Source organism: Ascidiella aspersa, chromosome 5 (genome assembly GCF_963924565.1).
Source record: "Ascidiella aspersa chromosome 5, kaAscAspe10.2, whole genome shotgun sequence".
Taxonomy (NCBI): domain Eukaryota; kingdom Metazoa; phylum Chordata; class Ascidiacea; order Phlebobranchia; family Ascidiidae; genus Ascidiella; species Ascidiella aspersa.
Window position 1 is genome coordinate 30,234,158 of NC_139451.1, and position 24,896 is coordinate 30,259,053.

General features: G+C 35.7%; 1 protein-coding gene and 1 long non-coding RNA gene across 2 annotated transcripts in view; both read left to right on the plus strand.

The window, feature by feature from the left end:
• The first annotated feature begins 1,012 nt into the window (after positions 1-1,012).
• The window catches only part of LOC146146306 (uncharacterized), a 30,704-nt gene continuing 6,820 nt past the window's right edge, over positions 1,013-24,896 (plus strand). The window contains exons 1-2 of the mRNA XM_083389844.1: positions 1,013-1,553; positions 20,785-20,936. Of these exons, the coding sequence (XP_083245970.1) occupies positions 1,118-1,553; positions 20,785-20,936 (588 nt within the window). The 5' untranslated portion in view covers positions 1,013-1,117. The remainder of the gene's footprint in view (positions 1,554-20,784; positions 20,937-24,896) is intronic.
• On the plus strand, positions 17,568-18,060 carry LOC146146307 (uncharacterized). Its single transcript, XR_014498748.1, has 2 exons — positions 17,568-17,665; positions 17,822-18,060. It is a non-coding gene; the product is annotated as an uncharacterized LOC146146307 (long non-coding RNA).

The window sequence follows — 24,896 nt, forward strand, 5'->3', positions numbered from 1 at the left end:
AAACTCATCAGAGGTCCGCTTTTTATCGCCCAGCAGAATGGGGCTTTGCATAGCGGCTTGGAAGCATAGCTTTAGAGGTTAGAAAATTGTTTCGAATTGCACAGTTGCTGTTAAGTTCTGCTGATATGCTTAGGTGCAACTTTAAAGACGGCAGCATATTCACAATAAAATTGGCATGAATTTGATGCCATGCTAATCCAAGGGTTGTTTTCCGGTTTGCGCAACAAAACTCTAGTAGGCCAGTATGTTTCTCGATTGAATTATTTTCTGATTATTTCTCCTTTGGTTAGTCGTGATTTTCCTTTTACGTTATTGTAGGCTTTTTATACAGTTGGGATTTGAGTCAATCTTTATAGAAATATAAACAACACTTATCAGATTCTCAGTTAAAACAAATTTGCCATTTTACGGATAGTTTGCCGTTATCTCAACACAATGATATTTCGGGGAACGAAATCACTTCAGTTGAATACGGTTTTAACCAGCAACCAGCAACCAGCAACCAGCAACCACCGACCCTTTTCTTTTAACCAAATATTAGAAGGTCGATTTATCAGGCTCTTTTGCAGTCGATCCGACGAACACTTTCACATAGTTTCCCTTGCATCAAATATACTTACTTGACCAACTAATAAGCAAGAGATTTCGATTTGTGGAAGGCAGGCCTATTGCCACAAAATTATTGAACTGCCTTAAATAGTCCCAGAGAGCGTAGTTTCAAGAGAACCTAAATATAAACCAATATTTTTTTGGTTTACACAGGTTTTGGGTTTAAGTTTCTAGAGACGCTAGTTCTGTTCAATTCTGCTTAAAAAAATAAAAACCACTGCAAAAATAATATTTTTTTGGAGGTTAGGGTCAATAAAAAATTGTGACTTTTGTGCAAGCTAGAAAAAAACTATATTGAAATAAATAACTTACTCATAATGACGAATTGAAGTAAATGTTAAGTATTGTTCAAGCTGATTAATTCGCAAAATAATGAGCAGCTTTTGTTTTGGCAGGTGTTTGCTGTCTTCCAACTGCGGCAAAACTAAGCCCTCATCAAACCAAATCTTAAACCTTAATTTCTACTGTAACTTCTTCTCTTGCTCTCAAACTCTTAAAGAGAGCGAAAATGTCAGCCCTGGATCTTGGAAACAACCCGGAGGCAGAGTTCCTTCATAAAGGATACGGACCTAGTGTTGTCCATGAGATGACAAAGCCTCCAAAGGCGATAAACGGCTTCCCAAAGTCCGACATGGCTCCTCTTGGGATGCCATTCTTCCATCCAAATGGTTTGGGATCCTCCAACGGCCAGGACGACCTTGGGATGCAGCAAGGGATGCATCTCCTCAACAGGAGCCATTCAGTGTCCGGAGCCTCCTCCAGAGATGCAGAGCTTGGGAACGGGAGGATCTCGAGTCCTCTATCTTCCGCCAACATCCACTCGCCATCTTCGCAAAACGGGATCAGTGAGGAGGACTTTGAGTCCATGGAGAAGAGCAGAGGAGGACAGGACTCGGCTCCTCCGGTTGTTTATCCTTGGATGAAGAGGATCCACGTGAGCCACGGTAAGAGAAGTTTGGATTAGTTTACTTTAAAAAACGAAAACTTTGCTTTGCACTCCGACTTGTTTTTTTATTAATTGAATTTGTCGAAGTGTGTTGTATTTTGGTTAACAAAACGTACTATTAAAAAGGCTGGGTTAGACGAAAGACAAATCAAACAATAGTTTTGAAATGATTTAAATTACAGTCAAGTCATTTGTGAAAAAAAAAATAGATCCAAGTCAAGTCCCAGTTAAGCAATTATTAGACAAAGTCAAATCCTTGTCAAAAAATTTAACTTTAAACCATTAAATTGGTAAACTCGTCCGATTATTATAGGCAATGATTTAACTAAAAACAACACGAAACCTAACTCACAGAAAACACATTTTTTTTTCTGCAAATCCCAAGATAAATAACCCACTTTTATAAAAAAAATTCCTAATGAAAACACTTAATTTCAACACAAGACATTTCTCTAAAAAACAAGTCCAGTCAATTCATTAGTCTAAATTTCCTAAGTCAAGTTAAGTCATTTGAAAACAGTGACTTAAGTGCACTTACGTTTAAAGTATTGAAAGTCATTACAGCACTGATTTATTGTATTATGCTTAAGTGTGTGTGTTATATTTAACAACATGCACTACTAAGAATGCGGGGTTAAGCGAAAGATAAATGTAAAAACACGTGAGCGACAATAAAAATAAGTTTGATTTGTGTTCTTTAAAAAAACGCAAAGGTTTGTTTTCCTATTTATAAACTATAGCAAAAGTAGCGTGTTTTTTATTAATTTAATATGCCCAAGTGTGTTGTATTTTGGTGAACAAAACACCCTATTAAAAAGGCTGGGTTAACGAATAAATAAAAAAAAACCATTTGTTTCAAACAATTAGGTTTGCGTAAGTTTGAGCTCGTTGTGGAGATCAACACTGAATATTTTAACTTAATTAATACGGGTTACGTTGGTGGGACACAGTTAGAAGAAAGTTTTTTCTTGTATTTTGAACAAACGGTAGATTGTTGTTTAGACCAAGTGACCATTACTTATCCACAAAATTATTTATTTGCTCACTTCCCAAAATTATTTATTTGCTTGCCAGCGGTTTGCGAAAACAATCGTGTTATGTTTAATTTAAAATAATCAAAGGCGGTAAATGTTTGCCCTAGTCTCTAAGCAATAGGGCCTACGCTAAAACAACACTGTGTGTTTAGTTTTTTGGGGGGAGTTGTTAAAATACGTATGTGTCTGTCTTATTTTGTGTGGATTTTGCCTAAAAACTGGGATACCAATTATGTGTGGTTGTACTAAAAATAAATTCACGACGGCTGATGTTCTATGTGCAAACAACTAAGTTGGCATAACTGTGTGCGAATGTGTTTGTCTGTATGTCTTTTATGTGTCTGTTTTTGATAAAAAATGCGCTGTTGACAAGGAACTGAGGTTCATAAAAAAAGATTAAACAGAAATGAACTTTGGAACATAATCCAAAAAATATCAAAGCCATAATATTCGATAAAATCGACATTTCTCTTTTTATTTTTCGCTAATCAAGTGACTTGATTTTTACACTGATGATGTCATGAGGTATTGCTGAAACGTCTGAAATTGCGAAATGTCGATTTTATCGATTATTATGGCTTTGATATTTTTATTGAAACAAAATTGAGACTAGTAAAATAAAAAAAATAGAAAGCCTTTATTTTATCCAGAAAAAATGATGCCAATTTCGGCGTAACTCTAGTATTCTGTGTTTTAAATAAAGGTGCCTTATACCTTTACAAACATTTGTGGTTCCTATTCAGATGATGTGGAGTAGGGTGACACTGTACCCAGGATAAACACAATAGCAGGGGTTATTGTGCGTTCACAATAGCAGGGGTTATTGTGCGCGGCTCAAACACTCAGTAGATCGTGCATAAACAACTTTTTTTTGCGCGTTTACCTACAAATTTGTTTTGCTCCTTGTGGACCAGTGTAGGCACGACATTTTTAGGGGTGACGTCATAATACAAACAGACTTCATATATGTAATGATTTTGGTCCGAAAAATGTGAATGAAATGAAGTCCAAGTATATTCAGTGCAAAAACGTTTTATTTTTAACTATAGCTTACACTATTATTTGAAAAATAGATTGCCTAAATAACAGGTTAATTAGGTCTTCATGGGCCCCTTAAAACTAGTTCATGTACCCAAAGGGGTCTATTTACCCCATTTTACGAACCCCTGGGTTAAACGAAAGATAAAACAGAAACAGCGGCAGTAGCATGATTGGTGAAAGTTTGCAACCCGTAACAACAGCGCAAAGTGCGCGCACCGTATATACACACAATGCACAACTATGTACACTGCGGAAACCGACGATGCACGGCGTTTTTTGGCCGCACAGGGCTGCCAGCAGCCTCCCCCTACCTCTCTGAGTTCCTGCCAGTGAGCACCGGGCTGCCACTGAGCCAGGAAGACGATCATCAGTCACCTGGCGGGATTGTATGATGCCACTGGTGATGCTGGTGGTATAGTTGTGTGTCACGTCACACATGAATGCGGGAGGACAACGGAGGACATGTTTTGTTTTTTTACTTTAGGGTTGCGTTGTGATGTGTTCTATACGGGTCATTTGCAAACCAACTTAAATAATAGTATAGTTATCTTGTAATAAGTCCCAAGTGTTTGCTTTAAAAGCAATAGTTTTAACCCTTAATGATTTATAACCTGATTGAAAAAAAAATAGTACTAACTAAAAATTAAAGTTTCTTTGCGCCTAATCATTTCTAAGTTACTAAATTTTTGTATGTACTTGGTTTTGAGCTTTTTAAAATAACTGAATTTCTAGTTTTTTATTTTCAAAACAAAAACTTTTTTTTTACAAATATAAAGTCAAGTTCCAAACACGTCATTGCAATACCAATTCAATAACAAAGGAAGTAATTAGCAATAAGAAATAGGACAGTTTATTAACAACCTCGTGCTGCACAAAACAGTAGCAACCCCTAAAAGTAAAAAAAACACATACTTTTAACGATTTAACTAAAATTCCAAATGTCCACAAGACACAAGTCAAATAAAGATTTATTAAACAAATAAAAATAATTTAAAGTAGTGGCATATTTAATTTGCTTTTGCGTAATATAAGGTTCATTTTGGTTTTAAACCAAAAGGTGACAGGAGAGCCCACCAGTCCACATAAGGAGTCATTGCGTTTTTTGTTGGATTAAATAGAGTAACTAAACGTGATATAAACCACCTTAACTGGTAGATTTAGCCTTCTATGGCTGGGACCGTAAGTCTCAGATTGACATCGCAAGGCTACTGCAGCGGGATGGGCGCTTGTAAAAGCGATCTGAATCACAATTTCTTTTTCTTCGTTCTTTTCTTAGCGCTTTCTCAGGTAGACGTCGAATGTTGTAAGCGAATCCCCGTCCTTTGTTGAAATCACAAACCGTCGGCTGTGTGTGTGTTTGTGGGACTGTGTGTGTATGTATGTGCGTGTTTGTGGAACTACAGGTGTGTGTAAAACCAGCTTTTCCGCATTGTTTTACCTGCGCAAACTTTTGACCTCCTTTTTGTGCGACCGGAGATCTTCCTTGAGACGAATGTTCAGTTCAACGAATCGCAAACACGCTGCTTAAGTTTGTTATTGGCCACAGCCTAAAATTTATTACCTAATCTCCTTGCCAAATCTTGTATTGCACTTCCAATTTAAATACGCTTGGTTCTGAGTTTGATCAGTTGTTTAAACCTTTTTGGATATGTTTTAACTTAACATCCATACAAGAGGTTTCATATTATGCTTTTGGTGTACGTCTACACAATTTAACTAATATTAACTACTCAAAGCACAGTCCAATTCAAGAATGTCTGTGCGAAAGCTAATTTTGTTAAAAATATTTCATTTTAACCAAACAAACAGCCACTCTAAGAACACAGATTTATATGGCAGCCCCTCATAAATAAAAATAAAAAAACTCTAAAATTAAAAATTGCAGATGTACGTTTTTTTTTATATAGTTTTCATATTTAATGTTGTTGATATTCAATGTCACTATTTGACATTATTTTTTTTGAGTAAATATAGGGTAAATATATAAGAAAAAAATATAGAGTAAATAGGGGTAAAATATATATTTGTTTGAAGAAATATTGGGTTTAGGACAATTTACAAACACATAAAACAATCTTCACATTTAACGAAAGTTTAATTATGACGACAAAAAATACGACGCAAACTTTACGCATATGTAACAAAAGTCGACAAAAAATCACCATATAAGTCTCCAACGTCAAACGACCAGTCGTTCACAGTCAATTGATTCTGAAGCACGCCATCACCTGTTTGCCTAAAAAATGTGGACGACGACACCTTTTAAGGGGCCATATAGGGTCTGTTTACCCACCGAGGGGTGGGGGTTGTTGGCCAGCGGTGACAACCAAATGTGGCCAGTGTCAACACGAGGATTAGCGCTTCTAATTATTCTCATCTTAAACCTTTTTGTGACCAGAACGATATTGATTCAGATTTTACCGCCTCTATTTGCTATTTTGTATAACTCCAGACTGTTTCAGTTCATTGACACTTTCACAAAGATTTATTTTGAGGTTTTGGTTTTGCCAGCTTGACTTTTACCATAGATGCTTTTTGTGATATAATATACAACCAACATTACATAATTTCGTTTTTCAATCCTTAAGATTTCTTATATAATTTATTTCCTAGGTGTGCGATTAAACTTCAATATTTTGGAATGTTAATTATTTTTATTCTATATAAAATACAGGAAAGCATTTAAGATTTGAATGTCCACTATTTATCAGCAGAAACACTAATAATAAACACTAATGCGATCGAAATGCTTTAAATAGAAAGTGTGCTGCGAAAGATTCTGTTTTTTTTTCTGACTAAGTTATAAACCATTGCTTTAAAGTTACACCAAAGCAATAGCTACAGTCTAGCAAACAAATTACCCAATATACCCTAAAAGAGTCATTTTCTGCTGTCAAGTTTCCATTCCACCTAGAACAAGCCCAGACACCTGAGACAGCCAAATAAACCCCACAGCAGCTGCAAACGAAAAACTATAGCATCCTTAGCAACACTTGCCGCTCAAATCGTCCGCTAATGATTTTTTTCGCTTGAACACCTGCGTTCACGTTCTAAACCCGGTTTGGCTTGAGCTTTCGCAAAGTACCGGTCACTCTGCCGGCTGTAGCTGACCAATCTTGGACGTTTTGACGAATGTCCACCATTTATCAGAGCGACACTGATCGGACGGCTTGCAGCTGATGCCAGTCATTGCAGGTTGTCTAGGCCTAGTGGGTGAATAATAGACGAGAGGCTAAAATCATGAGCATCCTTGTCCTTATGTTTTTATGTGAAAGAACGCGATGTTGTAATTACTAAAGTCAATGACTTTACTTAAAGGCATTTAAGTACTTAAAGATTTAGGACGAAAGGCGAAAATCTAAAGCACCCTTGTTAATTTTTCGTATGTTTTTGTTATGTGGAAAATAAGTGAGGTTGTAATGACTTAGGTCAATGACTTTACTTAAACGCATTTAAGTCATAATTTTTAAATGACTTGGCTTGACTCAACTGTTTTGTATACTAAAGACTTATAGACTGGAGAAAATTTCGCAATGACTGGATAAAAATTCGGTATTTTAATTATGCACAATTGTGATAAAAATTTGGGTATCTACTGCTCTTTTGGTGTCAAATAGCTAACATGATATTTGTTTTGTTTGAGTGGTTCGTTCCTGAAGTGAATGCATTTTTAGTTGAAATCGTTGCATTTTAATTCCAATGACTAGACTTTAAATTGGCTTGCCATTGAAATGATATGGACTAGACTATTTATTCAGAATGACCTAACTTGGACTAAAGTTAATTTGCAAAATATTTGACTGGGACTTACAGTAATTAAATGACTTTTAACAACACTGGTAAAAAGACACGTTTTTTGCATTTTTAAGAACTCTAGATCTCAATACGAAAGTAAGCCAGTATAATGTAATAACTTAAGCCAATGATTTGTCCTGGACGTAAAGTTACAAAATAATATATTTTGGTTAAGCATATTCAAAACGTCTATGTGTTCCAATATTAGACTAGACACAATTCGAAATGTAAAACTTTATCAGCTTGCACATTCTTTGTATTTCAGTTTAGTTCGTGCTGCAGCTGAAATGTTTTTGCTAAAATTCTCTCTGAATAGAACGCTTTGGTAAAGCTGTGCCAATTCGTGATCACAATTTGCAGCTGAATTCGTGATCATTGTATATGCGAGGCGCCTGTGAGACTTTTGCCTCGAAAAAGCTATGTTTACAAGCTGCACAAATATCTTGTGCCCAGCTGCTTTGATTTTAAATATTTGCAAAAGATTCAAGCCAATTTCATTTTATACACAAATCCCATCCAACGATTTTGCAAAAATAGTCTAGCCTAGAAATACTATATTTCATTGTAAAGTCAATACAAAATTTAACGCGGTTGCACAAAAATCCAGCAAACTTTAATCCACTAATTTTCATAATGTGAAAAATTATAAGTCAGAGTTTTTTCGAGGTTTCCAACAATTTGCAAAGTTTATCCCAATTAGGGGAACTGAGTATAAATCCAAAATACTTGGATAAGGTGACAGTATTGATTTAAGTCAATAAAACTGTTTTTTAATGAAGGTCCCTGCTCGCAATGATACGAGGCAAAATATACTTCATTTTAAACGATTTGATGCAAAGTCGCTCGCAGGACTGATACCCATTGTAGTTTGAGCTAATATTTAGAGCATAATGGCTGGAGGTTGTTTTTAGACGTAGTAAGAATATTAAAACCCATAAAGAAGTAGGTGGCATTTTAAACTTTTTTAATGTTTTTACAGTTGATAATTCAGCCTGCCTTAAATCATTAACGTTTCCGAAATTCGCCTTTCAAAATGGCAACAAGTTAATTAGTTAGTTTGAATTTAAAAAAATTCTTACCATTTCTTTGTTTTTTTAAGCAAGGAGAACAAGAAAGTATAAACTGCTAAAATATCTTAAATATTATTACAGATGTAAAACCCTTAAATTACGAAGTTTTTTTTAGTTTGCTTTTGGGGCAACCGCAGTTATGCGTCTAGAAACGCTAAAAAAGGCTACCTGCGTTCTTTATAAGCTTTGATATTCTTACTACGTTAACATAGCAGCGAAATATTGTATTGTACAACGCTACGTCAACGAAAGCACACGCAAAAAAGGCAGGAAAGGGTATCCAATGGCACAGAGCAGCAGATAGTATATCGGGCTGTGATGATCAATTAATTACGCGAACGCCTGGCAGAAGTAGTTGGGCGGAATCCGCTTCCCAATTTGCTCGAAACGCGAATGCTGTCTTTCCGTTACTTTTTCCAAATACTAAACGTCTCCTCCTGTTTCCAGTAGCTCAAACGGAATCAAGCGCTGTACAGCAGTAGCTAATCCTACTATAACATCGTATGCATAGCGCGTGCTGTATACCAGCATTGTTTTCATTAGTCATTTAAGGTGAAACACCAAGTAGTTTAAACATGGATTTTGGTAAAACGTAAGCGTATTAATGGGCCACTCTTGAGTAAAAAAAATAATGTTCTGTTATGGCATTAGCACAGTTGTTTATAATGAACTTTGTGTTTGCCGAAATTCAATTACCAACTGTAGAAAAAATTAGGCTGAATTTTGGCTGAACTTTTGTATTGCCTATGCAGAGCAATAAAGGCTAATAGATAAACCTTTTTACACTGTGCTTATCTAACATGTGTGGGTTTTGCAACTTTAACACCAAATCTTTACATTTGCTACTTTAAGTGGACGAGTCTCGATTGTCATTTATAAGTAATCTTAAGCAATTTGCTTAAAAAACTAACTTAAGGTCCCATTATGTTGATCACCAGTAATTGGAATCAAGCCACAAAGACGGCAATAGGCTTACATTTTACCGAAATCTATTTTTAACTATACTTTCTGTTTTACTTTAAATGACTAATGAAAAAAAAATGCTGGTACGCGCTGTGCGGCAAAATGTGAAGATTTGTTCACGCGGTGCTGTGCTGTAACCAGTTAGTGGTTACATATCTAGCAGACAGCACCTTTGCTGTGCTGTGTTTACAGATGCGCAGAATCGGCACAAAATGGCCGCATCCTAGTTACACTTGAACTTGGGTGTTTTATTGTTGTTTGCTTGGTGATATCTTGGCCAACACGTTTATACAACCAAATAGAACTTTTAGCATATTTCAACATGCTTATTGAACTGTGGTAAACACCTAAAGAATCTTTAAAATATGATGGTTAGATTTGAATTAGTTTAAAAATTTGAAATCAGAGGTTTCCTAACATTTTCCGTCTGCGTCAAACTAAAACAATAACTATAAATAAGCAACAAAATGGCTCAAAAATTGTAATTCTGCAAATTGTAATGCTTACCAAGTGGGTAATTAGTAAACAAAAATATTTTATTAGTTTTTAATAATTAGTGTGCTGTCAACCACCTGATGCTACATCTATTATTATTATTGTAAACAATACCGCATCAGGTATTAACCTAACTGCACGTTTTTCATGTTACAGTATTTTGGGGTAAAATCACTCGAACAAGATTTTATTGTTTCTATATTAGTTTGTAAACACTACACTGCTGGAGTATCATTGCAAATCAATCAGATACACTTTACTGACGACACTTTATACAACCAGTGCAGCATTATATAGGCTTAACTTCGCCTTTAACTATACCGCATCCTAATATAATTCACCCGCTGTCATAACGGCAATAATATACGACAGGTGCTGAATACGGCGCCTATATGGGAAATTGCTGCTATCATATCGAGCCTTAATTACCCTCGATCAACGTGATAGTCGTATGGAGCTAAATTGAACCCAATATCCGTATAAACGTCGACGCCACGAAAAAGTTTTCGCCTAAATTTGATCGGACAATCGTTAACCAGGCTTCCTGTCTGGGCTATTCATTCGTAGACAGGCTGAATTGCTTCGGCTACGATTTGTCATAACTTACTTTCCAAGGCGGTATTGACTAAAAGATAATGTGCGAGGGCTCTGTTAATAAACCCAGTTTACAAAAACAAAACGTATTAATGGTGAAAATAACGTAATAATGGTGAAAATAATAAAATGGTGCGCAGAAGCGAGGTGTAAGCCACCTGCGAGTTTGCGCACCTTTTTATCTATCGTTTTTGCGACGCTTGTTTTGCACCTTTTTATCATTCCTTTATGCGACTAAGTGTATATAAACGGGTGTAACTGTGGCTTTTATCACTGATGATGGCATGAGCAATTGCCGAAATGATTGAACAATAAAGCATGTCGCTTTTTACAGTGTTCCAAAACGTATTAATTGTAGAAAAACTATGATATTTAAAAATATTCCTTTATTTATACGGTTTTGAGAACTTATCAATAGTTTCTAAACCGGAAACTTCAACAGATCGCATTATTCTTTTCTTTAAGGTTATTAAAAAAGCAATTAACATTTATTCGCAACTTTGTGATAAATTGGGGCTAAAAAAAAACTAAGGCGAATTTGTAAAAAATACCTGCGCTCAATTAAAGTTCTACATTTCTTAGTTCTACTACTCAAATTAAACCAGCATCCACAGTTACGCGGTAGGGTGTAGTAGACTAACTATTTCCAAATAGATACCTAATTCTTTGCGATTTTAAATAAGCACGCCCAAGCAATACTATATTTTACCAGAACGTGAAGATTTAATCTTACACGTGTTCAGCCCACGGTTGATCGATCTATTTTGCGCATGCGCATACGCGTCAAGATAAAACCGCACTTAACCCCCTTACCCCCTAACTCAGAAACAGGGGGGGTGTTTCTCCTGATCAAACAGCACCCCAAGGGCATGTACACCTATTTGTTGAAGATCACAGGCAGGTGAAGGCAAGGCAACTCATATTTGCTCTAAGATCGTTCAGTAGCCGTGTAAATAGTCGCCTTCCCCTTAAGCATACACGGCAGCATTGTGGCGTGCGCCTTGGCGGCGCTCATTGGCAATCTCTATATCCTTGAACGTGGCTGGCTCGCTGTACCGGCCTTATGGCTCCTAGGGGCGTTGGTTTTCGTATAGTGACACTTTACGACCACTTCAAGTGACTTGGATCGCATCAGGCGACAAAAGGTGCCAAATGACAAGAGTTCCCTTTTGTCGCTCTTTCAAATTTTAATCGGTTGGCTTAGAGTCAATGTATGCGTTTTGAATGCTGAAGCTCGATACATCACACACGCTCACACTGGCCAGCCGTTTTTGTTATGTGCGTAAACCTCTTTTGAGAGTGATTGGCGACGTTTTCTCGTAAATCTGCCTCGGAGTTTGAGTGACGTCATTTTCTGATTGGGGCTTTACCTTTACCACGATCTTAAGGTTTGTTTCTGTGCTTTAAAGCTTATGGGTTTCCGTAGCGGTGTCTTGGAATTAGTTACTGCGTATTTAAGCAACATAATTCTTTTAAACCATTATTTTGGCGATTGGAGACAATATTCGAGTCAGTTATTTTTATGAAGTTACATTATTGGGCTTTTACGTCTAGTGTTTTTGAAATTCTAAACCGGAGTTAGTACTTAAGGTTAATTATTTAAAAGTGCTTTATAAATTGTAAGTGTAGAACAAACATAACAAAAAAAACAAAAACTAATTATTTAAAACTGTTAATAATCATACATGGCCCCTAACATTACAAAGGTCTTAAACAAGTTTCCCGAAATGTAAACAGATTAAACCTCATATAAGACGGGTTGATTCCTTAAATCTAAAAAGGTGAAAAAAAGGATAAAATGCGCGTTTAAGTTAGCATAAGCGGTTTAAAACGCACGTTTAACTAAATACCGGCACTTGGTTTAATTATAAAGCGTGTATAGCGCTGCGGTAGTCATCTAAACACTGGAGCAAAAACAAAAGCAGAATATGAGGGTATTTTACAGGCGGAAGTGGCTATAGGCTGCTGTCAGTAAATGGCGTCGTTAATATTCCGACTATAGGGCGCAACTTTTTATAATACCAGGGCTTAAGCAAAGCAAGACGCTATTTTTGGCGGCTATGCGTCCCACCTGACTGTTTACGTCGGGCGTACAGGTAGGTCGAAATGCACCGGATGCTGCGACAGGTCTCAGGGGAGGCTTGTCCGCATCGTTACGGGTGATTAACGGCCCGAAATTCGTGCGAGCCGCTCTGTGAATTGGGACATGTCAGTCTAACTTTATCACCGATGTCATTCATTATAAGCCCCGTGCATAGTTGTGCTGTGACGCCAAGGCAAGGCAATGCACATTGTGAGCCTTTTTGCAAACTTAATCCCCTTGCTATTAAGTGGATTCATAACCAGGCGGAAAATACAAGATTTTACTTTTAGTGTGTGTGTGGGGGGGTAATATCGAATCCCTTTCGTCGAACAAGTGTTTCTCTGGCGAACTTTTTAGTTCTTTTTTGTTCTTTTTCTTTCAGTCATTGACCCTACAGTGCTTTCAGATACGCAACTATGAAGCCTATGTAAAAAGCAAATAGCGGTTTAACCAAACAATTTCGCGCTAAACACGCTTTTAGAGGTCTACAGGTGCATCCTGAATTAAAATAAGTTAAAAAGGACTAAATAAGAGATACAGTCAAGCGAGTTTGCGCATTAAAGCGTTTAAAGGTAACCGCTTCCTATATCAGAGGTATCTAAATACTCGGATGCCTTAACGACTTCTGCCCGAATACCTGCAAACGATATCTTTGCCCGCTTTATTCTTCTAAGCGAGTTTCGTCCCTAACGCCCCAAAACACAGCAGCAGTATAAGGACGAGTCTATATTGCGCGCAAATTCGCGCCTGGATTCCACGAAATAAGGCGACGTTTCGCTGTTTCCATTTACGACAGCGAATAGGCAATTATGACTGCACAGTGCTCCGCGTTATGCTATCACAAGCGAAGACAGACTACATCAGTTGGCAGCTTTTTGACATCAATTGGCTTCAAGTTACTTCAGGAGTTAAACAGGCGGAGATTTTATTACCAAAGATCCAAATTCAAAGTTGTCCCTAATTGACAGTAGCTGGTTTACGCCGAACGTTCAAGCCACGGTTAGTATTGGATAGGTTGCAAGTTTATAAAAACCTGTAATTATTGCGTGGTAAATTAATTTGATTGAAACCGCCACGGACCAAGGCCAGAACCAATCAGGAAATATTTATCGCATATTACAGCAAGTTAATTCTCGCTAGAAATGGCTTTAATTCAAAGCGAACTTGTTTGAAATGATTTCAAATATTTTTACTTTTATTTGGACGAACGAAAATAATAATTGAATTATATATTTTGTTTTATCGTTAAAAGTTTCGTTTTCGCTAATTAATATGCGAATTAAAGCTCAAAGTGGGTTAATTTAAATCTTTATTAGTTTACGACATTTATTTTTGATGATAATCGACTAGTATGGTGGCCCATGACTGCCATCCTGTTTTTTTTTTCAATTTAACAAAAAAAAAAAAAAAAATTAAAAAAAAAAAAAAAAAAAAAAAAAATTAAAAAAAAAAAAATTAAAAAAAAAAAATAAATAAAAAAATTAAAAAAAAAAAAAAAAAAAAATTGAAAAAAAAAAATTATTGAAAAAAAAAAAAAAAAAAAAATTATTAAAAAAAAAAAAAAAAAAAAAATTATTGAAAAAAAAAAAAAAAACTCGACGTGGCCCAGGACTGCCATTCCCATATAAAACGCATTACGGTCGGACCATAACTGCCATCATAGAATACTTAAGTATATGCCATTTTCTATTGTGTGCTGTTAAGTTCCAAGCCAGAGCATGGAGGTTTGCCACATGGTGTATTGGCCTTCTGGTGGGATTCAGGGTTGCCAGATTGGCTTTTTGACGGCAAATTATTCAAATTTGGCTCTTTTTAAACATGGTTTGCGTCAGAAAATTCAGTTAACTTTTTGGCTTTTTGTTTCTGGCTTATTTGCAAAAGCTTGCTAAAACTAGTCAAATGGCATAGGTCTATACGTTTTCATTCTAAAACATTCGTTTTAAAATCTGTTTAGGCCCTACCAAATATATTTTAAGCACATGGGAAATTAAAAGCAATACACATAAAATAGCTCGGCGCTGTTTAGAATCCTACCACAATTATTAAATCAACGCACAATATTTGGGTTAATGTGCTGGTTAGCGTTCGGGTTTGGGTAGGGCAGCAACTGACACCTAAACTTAAATATTATGCGTTGCTTAATTGTTGCAACACTGTGGAAGGATTCTAGACCAGCGCCAATAGCTCATACTTAAATTTGAATTTTTACTTTTAAAAGGCACCTCAAAAAGGTTTAGAAACACGCGCTTTAGGGTAAACTAATCAAACTAAGTATTTTTCAATAGAAGCTTGACGAAAATATTAACCTTTTCAGCCAAAATATCGTAGGATAACTGAGCTTTTCAAAAGATAAAAATTTACATTTTGGTTAGTATGATGTTATGAACATACAAATCAACTTATAGTATTATTTATAGCCTTTTATGTGTTTAGAACTTATTTAATTAACGTTTGGCTTTTTTTCATTCACGGTTTGGCCTTTTTTAAAAACTTTTATCTGGCAACCCTGGTGGGATTTATACCCTTGCAGCGGAAGCCCTTTATTTATAAAGACATATATACTGTTTTAGTTATTCTAAATATGCATAATAATATATTTTTTTAGTGTTGGACTTAGCAGTAGTATGTAATGGCTGAAAAACGGTCTTTTAATCATTTTTTAAACAACATGAAGCAAAAAAGAATGAAGAAAACAGAGAAAACTGACAATGAAAAAAAAGAGATAACCGTACAACAATTAAGTCCTGAAGTAAAAGGGAAGACTCAGAAATATTCCAAAATAGGCCCAAGACAATTTGTTACTTTAATAGAAGAACCATTAAGTATACCATGCATAAAAAAATCATGTGAAAGACATTTTTTTAATTTAACCAAAACAGGTCTTACTTGTGACGTTTTAGCCGGAGAGCAGGGTCCTTCATGTACTGCCATAACCCAGCTGTCATCAACAAAGCTTATATACATAAGATTCATTCCAGGTCATACATCATTTGAAGTAGATACTCCCAGTACATCAATAAATAGTGTTGTTGAAGTAGAAAAACAGGTCACAAACAGTATAACATTAGCAGAAATGATTAAACTTGGAAAGGTAATAACAGCAAAATCAACAGTTTTGGATATTTTCTTATTTCACAGTAATATGTCGTGGGCTGCAATACCCAAGCCATTGGAAGTCATAATTGACCGTCAGCTTTTGGGCGAAGGAGCTTTTAGAAAAGCATACAGAGCAACAAGCAATCAGATATTTTTTGGAAATACAAAATGGGTAGTGAAGAGGTACCATCAAAAAGTGAAAGATGATATACTGTTGACCCTTGATCAAAGCTTGGAGGACCATACAAAAAAGATAGTTCAAATGAGTTTCTTGGCAAAAAATATAGCTCTAAAATTAAAACAACTTATCAGTTTAAAAAACATTGAAAGTGAGTTTGGACAATGTTTAGAGTTTACAGACGTTTATTATGGCAAAGACACGCATTCCCAAGAATGTGTTGCACTTGAGCCATATATTGAGGGCCAATTTAAAAAGTATATTAATAATGATGGAAATTTCATAAGTAGTGAAGAAACGATTATGAAAAAAGCTGAAAACCTATCTCACTTTTCATATGTGACCTCCCATTTTCAACTAATGATTTTGGACATTCAGGGTAGTGGTTATATCTTATATGACCCAGAAATTTCTTCAAAAACCCTTGTAGATGAATTTGGGAAAGATTTTATGTTTTGTGCTGGAAATCTTTCAGTAACTGCCATTAACAACTTTAAATCAAATCACAAATGTTCAACGTTCTGTAAACTTATTGGTATTGATAATAAATGGTCTAATTAACCATAAAACAGAATCGAATGGGACACTTTACTGCCTGTAGCAAAGGGTATTTGGAAATATTTAGGGTTTATATGATATTGTATTTTTTTTTCTTGTTTAGCTAAAATGTTAATTTTTGACTAATTTTTATAGCCAAATCCTGAATTTTCCAATGCTGTAAACTGTTTGTTTGTAGGTTTTTTTAATTTGTTTGGTAGAAACTAATAATGAATGACTGGAAGATTAACGAAAGCCTAAAGGCTAGTCTTAATAAATATGTTGGTGAAAATTTTAGCAGAAGTGAGTTGTTAGATTTTATGGTGAGAGATTTTTCATGCTATCCTTGGAGTCTCAGGACTTTAGATCGAAGACTAAGACACTTTAATATTTTTTATGCAAGGTCAACAGCAACCATTGAAGAAGTAAGAGCAGCAGTTATTGAGGAATTGAGTGGACCAGGACAGTTGTTGGGTTACCGGGCAATGCATAAGAAGATTCGGCAGATATATAATTTTAACATTCCGAGAGGATTAATTTATGAACTTATGCATGAACTAGATTCTCAAGGTCTTAAACAAAGAACACCATGTTTTAAGAAAAAAAGAAATAAAATACCATTTACGTCATGTGGACCCAACTGGGTTCATTCTTTGGATGGCCATGACAAACTTATGGGCTATCAGAACAGCACATTTCCTATTGCTATTTATGGCTGCCTTGATTCATGTAGCAGAAAGCTCTTGTGGGCTAATGTGTGGACAGATAACAGCAACCCAAAATTGATAGCAAAGTTCTACCTTGAGCATCTATACAAATCAAGGATCATCAGTCGTTACCTTAGGCTTGATAGAGGAACAGAAACCGGACATATGGCTGCAATCCATGCTTTTATACGTCAGGAGCATAGTGATGTTAGAGATTCTACAGAAACAATTATTTATGGTCCCTCAACATCCAACCAAGTAAATTACCATAATTTGTTAGTCTATATATATATGATACATCATCTTTATTTTGTAACAGTGTTGCAAAGATTTGTATTTGGATTAAAGATTTTTTTTCTAAAATAACTGGTGTGTAAAAACTTTATAAAGTTATTTATTATTTTATTTTACAGATGGAACACGCACAGAATCAGACCTCAAAAAGGAACAAGCTTACCAACTGGAATTCCAAACCATATTTACAGCTTTCCAAGCAAATATGGTCTTGAAGAGTGTGGTAATTTATGTTTTACCCAATATAAAAACACAGAAAAGGACATATAGTTCAAAGATATTAGGCAGTATATATACTCTTTTATTTCTAAGATATATAATATGTAATATAAACTCATGTAGGGTTTAATTTACTTGCTCATCATTACTTTTACACCAGGATTGCCAGTCACCATCAATCAGATTGAGAAAGCAATTCAATCAAGTGGAATGACTGATAAACCTCTTGAGTACTTACCAGAGAATTTTAAAGTAAAATGTCAACAAATTATTGCTGAGCCACTTGCAGTTCATGTTTCTCACTGTGCTGATGCTTTTCGCTATTTAAAAACAAATTTCTAGCTTTGCAGCATTTGTCATCAGTCCTTAGTTATCTTTTAATAAACCAGGCAACTGTCATTTGTTTATTTTTATTGAGATTTTGCTATTGATACAATTTAAAGGGTAATATACACATGCAGCAAGAAAATACACTTAAAACAACGCAATTAGATATTTTAATTGTTAAGTGGAAGTATACACTACAAAAAAAACGTTAATTCTGTTGCATAGTTAGTGGTCCTTCACAGTTAATGTTTTTAATTTAAAAAATAGCAATATGGCTTCGATTAACAACTCTTTTGCAATTTGTCATTCCCAACTGCTTCTGGTGATTATCGAAACTAAACAAACTGTCTGTAGCATTTCAAAGTGCATACTGCAGGTCGCTTTTAAAAAGATTTATTGTACATTCACATAATTCAGTATAGCTCGCTTTTAATAAAATGAATTACAGCGCAGTAAAAACACATGTTGCCAGTAAAGAGTGCATCGTTGCCTGATTGTTTTTTATCCAGCAGTAGCGTGACACTATATAGCACAAGAGCGACTGCGATGGTGACTGATAAATTAAGTCGAAACGCCGGCTGGATTTGCCTTGAACGGCCAGTAAAGGAAATGAGTATCGAGGTGAAATATTTAACACTTTACCAGGCGAACACGCTATAATTACAAGCACAAACAGACATGCGTCGTTTCTCTACAACTTCAAAGCCTCATGTAACGTACCAAATTTCGATCTCGTGTTGCCAGTCTAATAGCCTATTAAAATACCTTTGTGTCTGTCGAATGGGTTTCATATTTACTGGATATTTTTCTTAGCAAAAAACCTCGTCCCTTGCAAGGTTTATAAATCCCACCAGAAGGCCAATACACCATGTGGCAAACCTCCATGCTCTGGCTTGGAACTTAACAGCATACAATAGAAAATTGCATATACTTAAGTATTCTATGATGGCAGTGATGGTCCGACCGTAATGCGTTTTATATGGGAATGGCAGTCCTGGGCCACGTCGAGTTTTTTTTTTTTTTTTTTTTTTTTTTTTTTTTTTCAATAATTTTTTTTTTCTATTATTTTTTTTTCAATAATTTTTTTTTTTTTTTATTATTTTTTTTTTTTTTTTTCAATAATTTTTTTTTTCTATTATTTTTTTTTTTTTTTTTTTTTTTCAATAATTTTTTTTTTTTCAATTTTTTTTTTTTTTTTTTTAATTTTTTAATTTTTTTTTTTTTTTTAATTTTTTTTTTTTTAATTTTTTTTTTTTTTTTTTTTTTTTTTAATTGTTTTTTTTTTTTGTTAAATTGAAAAAAAAACAGGATGGCAGTCATGGGCCACCATAGACTAGACTAGGCTATATTCGTTAAAAATAACTTTGACTTCTTGTAGAGGACTTACAATAATTGGGACTCGGGTAAATCATAATTTGTTGAAAACGCCGCGCAATATGATAACCTCAACATCTATAGTAACTGCAACATTAAAAAATGAAGATATTTTTCACTCGCATACGCACTAATGTTACAGGAAACGAGCATAATATGCGGCCTAAAGGAACTGAGTATAAAGCTACCAATGGCCATCGTTAAATATGTATGAAAATGTAAAGCCTATTGAAGGAAAATTTTTCAAAAAAGATGGTTCTCTTGAAGCGCAATTGTCAATTCTTAGGCATTTCCCATAGAAGCGTGCCTATTCATTTAAGCGTTTTAGAAAATAATTGTTTTATAAAGAAGCTGCTTACTTTCCAATAGAAGGAAATCAAGCGCTTCCTGGAAATAAGTTGGTACAGTTACTTAACGCCGCGCAAGTTTCGATTCCACAAAGGACCATTCGATAACTCTCGACCCGAAAAGCCAGGGATACAATAGAAAGCGAAAATAATGACTATTGTTAGTTTTTGGGATTGTGCGTCGCTGAATGAGCGTGAGTTTATGTGGGAAGTTTTGATGAATGGGGTATAAAAATCTTTCAAAATTTCCCCAACAAACTAAGACAAAAAAGAAGTCTATCGCTACCAATTGTATTTTTAGCTTGTCTTTTAGAAAATGTAATGCACTTCTCAGGGAATTGGCTATAGCGAGATTTGTTCTTTTTTGAATGCGATTCTGGCTGGGCGCCTTATGAGATTAATCCGATATACCTTCGTTTTATATGACACCTCTATTCGCTGCATGGACGTAAGACAAGACATTTTACAGTTCACAATTGTACGAAGTGAAAAAGCCAGGCCTATTCGTTAAGCTTGCCTTTTTGCATTACACATCTTTATCAATAAACAACAAGGACTTAAACGATTGGCAATGGTTATTTGTACATCCAGGCTAATTGCATGCCTTTTTACATGACACCTTAATTCGCTTTTAGCTTGCAGTGATAAACGGAATTGAATTAAAACAGTTAGCATTGGTTCGATTTGATAAATCCAGACCGTTGCGAATTTCTTGCCTTTTTACATGACACCTTAATTCGCTTTTGCCCTGCAGTGAAAGCGGCATTGAATTAAAACAGTTAGCATTGGTCCGACTTGTACAAACAGGCTAAATCGGCTTGCTTGTATTGTTACATGACGCCTTAATTCGCTTTTACCTTACAGTGATGAACAATTTTGACTTAAAACAGTTGGCAATGGGTCACTTGATAAATCCAGGCTAAATCGGCTTGCCTACCTTCTTACATTATTTCTTAATTGGCTTTATAAACGGAATTGAATTAAAACAGTTGGCATTGGTTCGACTTGTTAAGTCTAAATCGATTCGGCTTGCATGCCTTTTTACATGACACCTTAATTCGCTTTTACCTTGCAGTGATAAACGGCATGGACCCAGGAAAGCGACCGCGAACCGCTTACACGCGACACCAAGTGTTGGAACTGGAAAAGGAGTTTCACTACAATAGATACCTTACTCGCAGGCGGCGCATAGAAATCGCACACGGCCTGTGCCTTAGCGAAAGACAGGTAAGAAGGGTGATTAATATATCATAACTTTCTATTGGTTATGGTAACCAACTTATAACTTATTGATTTAGTTTGGCATTTCATTTTATTAGCGAAAGTTTTATTTTCATCCTAATGAGGCAAAATTGGTATGATCATATCCAAAAAAAAACTGAAAAATTTATATATATCTGACAACTTTGCCTCGGAAAAAAACACATGACAGGGGTCGGATTTTTAAGGTTGTATCTCGCCATTTTGTTTCCTGCTTTTTAGGGGGCAGCAAAATACTAAATTAATTACTACTATTTACACTTTTATTTAACACTTACATCAGTAAAAACGTTAACCTTTTGCCGATGCGCAGTTCAACTCTGGCCCTTCCCCCCAGGTGGCGGCACCGTCTCCCTTTGGGAGAATGGTTGTCCTGGGGACTGGGCTCGAACAATACTGACATTTCAGGCATTCCCGGCCTCCTTTTTTTCAGGCATTCCCGGCCTCCTTATTGGTCAAATTTTTAAGATCCGCTAAGTATTAATGCATCGCATGAAATGTTGGCATAGTTCAGACCGTTTCCTGCAACTATCACAAATGGCGAAACGTTCATTTCCCTTCGGACTCCGAAACTTTCCCAAATTAATCCCGAACCAATATAAAAGTGCTTCGTCACGCAAGCCGGACGTGTGACGTAACAATCGTAATTAGTGCGCTGTCACGCTATTGTTTTTATACCTTAAATCAGTGGTTCTTAAACTTTTTATATCGCGGACCCCTTAGATTTCTTTCGCTCGCGTGGACCACTTTAGTCAAGAAAATTTGAGAGATGACGTCATAAATTGACGTCACAATACAAGTAGACTTCAGAAATCTGCTGATTTCAGGCCGAAAAATGTGAAAGTTAAATGAATTCTAAATACAATGAGTACAAACTCGTTTTGTTTTTAATTAAACTCTTTCATTTGAAAAAATGATTACTTCTAAAAGATACACTTATATTTCAACTCGCCTTCATGGACCCCCTAAAACCAGTTCACGGACCCCCAAAGGGTCCATGGACCCAAGTTTAAGAACCCCTGCCATAAATCCATTGCAATGAAATCGCATGAGATTTTGAGCATGTTTTAATAATGAATATAAACAACGACTGAAACGTTGATTACACACAATGTGTATTCTGTTATCAAGCTTTTATTGAGTCGTCTTTGGTTTAGCCCATTTATTCTAGCCTAGCCTTGCTTGCTTTATAATTCTGATCAGAATGACTGCTTTCGGTAAACCTTTCCTAAGGCATCTTGTGTACACACCAACGAGATAGGACTTAACAATTAAAAAGCTAAAATATCATCAGAAATAAAGCGAAAAAGATCAATTTAAACCGTGTCAATATATGTTCTTGTGATCAATTGTTGATCTAGATAAACTCTAGGGCAGAGGATCCCAACATTTTAGGACTGACGACACCTTTTATGAAATATAAATAGTTCTCGGTACACTTACTAGCATTTTTTCCAAGTGTTTAACTGTATTCTTACAATAATGTAAACGTTAAATCGGTGATTTTGTTTCTGTTAAAAGCTATAAGCATTTTTCGTTTAATTAAAAAAAAACGCGACATTTTATTATCGAATTTTACTTTGAAACTATAGAGCGTTCTGGACTAAAGTGAACTTTGGGCTATATCTAATGCACGCTACAATATTTTCTTGGTGTGACGTTATCTTGGTATAGAATATTTTTTTTAAACTGAAGGGTGCCGCCTAAATTTAGTGAATTAAAAAAAACATATTCCAATTACAAATAGCCGCGCAAGTATTACAATTTGTTTTAAATATTTTTTTATTTACAAATCGAAAATAAAATATAATAGAATTACTATAAATAAATAAAAAAACACTCTGTGAAAACTTTAGTACACAATGAACGGGTTTATCTATAGTAACATATGTTTGATCGCGCAGCACAACATAGCAAGTTCTGCTGCTAAATCAAAACAGCAGCAATATAGCGATCCATTTGCCAAGCATGCCGTGCGAATCACAATCCCCAAACACGTCACAATTATGACGCTTTTACGTCACAAAGAACTTTGGCAGCTAAATGCGTAGGCGCAACACGCGTACAGTGCGCAGCAAAAAATTGCCAGTTATTTTTAACAGCAATACATTTTTCTACAAAAATAATTTATTTAAAATTTATAATGGATTTTGTTTCAAATTATAATTTTTTATAATATTTTTACAATTTTCATTTATTTTGTTTACCATTAAAAATATTACCGGTTGCTAAGACGTTTTCGAACGAAAAATGCTATTTTGGAACTAAAACCTTAAATTTAGCGTACTTGTATTAACTGTCTGAAACTTGAGGGTATTTTCATTTTTTTATGCCCAGTAAACTTTATTGGCAAATTTAACGACGTTTTTGTCATCGATTTGGCAAAGTAAATTACCGTAAATTAATTTACTACGCAATGCAACAAATGCATTATGTAAAAAAAAGCAATAAACCATAGTTTTAAACGTAATTTAAATTGACTTTTGCACAATGATAACGGCATAAAGTATTGTCGAAACGTTTGTAAACAACGAAAGTTTAATTTTATATAATATTATACCTTTATTATTTTTCTTGTTCAAACGTAATTTAAAGAATTCGCAGATTATTCTCAATAGAGACATCGCGTGCTGTGAGAAACATGCTTCGTAAAAGCATTAGCATTTAGCTAAAGTCCACATCCAAGTTATACGCTGTTAGGGAACATGCAGTAAGGCCACAAAAAGTACCCCAGAGGTTTTTGGAGAGGTTTTGTGAAAGTTCATGCCAAATTCAAGCGACAAACTATCACGACCAAGAGAACGGGTCACGCGAATACTCTAGCCAACTCGCTACAGCGAAAACACGACCACTAACGATTTTAGGTTTGACATTTTGCGGTTGGAATTTTCGCGCGGAGTCGTATTTTGGAAGTTGGCAGTCACTATAGCTCGCGGGAAATTCCGACGCCCTTTCGAGAATTAACTGCACAAGATCTCACGCGGTTTGCTTGCGCACTAAAATGGACAAACAACTCGTATTTAACGAATTACTGTTGCCGCCAGGCATTGTGTCAATGTTAAAGTTCTTATTTCGGTAAATATTTGTTTAATGTGAAATGTACTGACGTAATAATAACCTACACAGGGAATATTTATCAACACAAAATCCTTAAAATGCATAATACTAAAAAATGCGTTCCAAAGCAGCCAACGAGATCTGTTATGCTTAAAGTTTGAACTGTTAAACCTATAATATAGGGTGTCGCGGGAAACTTTAGCACAGAGTGGGCCAAAACTAGGCTTACAGTTATAAAAAGTAGGGTTCGGGTCTAAAAGTAATTTTATTGTTTTGGGGTTTTTCTATACACCTTCTCATACACGTTCTTTAAAACACCCCCCCCCCCCCCCCCAAAAAAAGAAATCCATTGGTGTGAGGTCAGGTGAGCGTGGTGGCCATTCAATGCTACCTCTTCTTCCAAGCCAACGCTGTGGAATAACTGCAAGCCTACTTTTGGCCCACCCTGTACATTAAAACGTTTGGCAGACCGAAAAGTTTGGGAAGCTCCGGTGTACTGTGTAGCATTGAATTAAACGTACGTCTAAACTCGAACAAGCAAAGCAAGCGACCGCAAATTGGTCGGCTTAGGCACGCGCCGCCAACCCTTCGGCGGTTATTAATTGCCGAGTTAGGCAGGCTGCTTTGCCGCTGTGGCGCGTGCGGTTTGGCCGACTGGCAAACTTCCCCGAAACAAGGCAGTCGCCGGCGGTAAAGCTGTGGTTTTCGTTTCCCTTTCACAGTTAGCCGCGCTTCGAGCTGCTAAAGCATGCTAACTATAGCTGTAATCCCAAACAGTAATGTGCTTACTTTGCTGGTGGTTCTCAACCTTTTATGGCTTGCGGCACCCCTTAGAAATAATAAATAGATTGCGGCACCCCTTAAAGATTT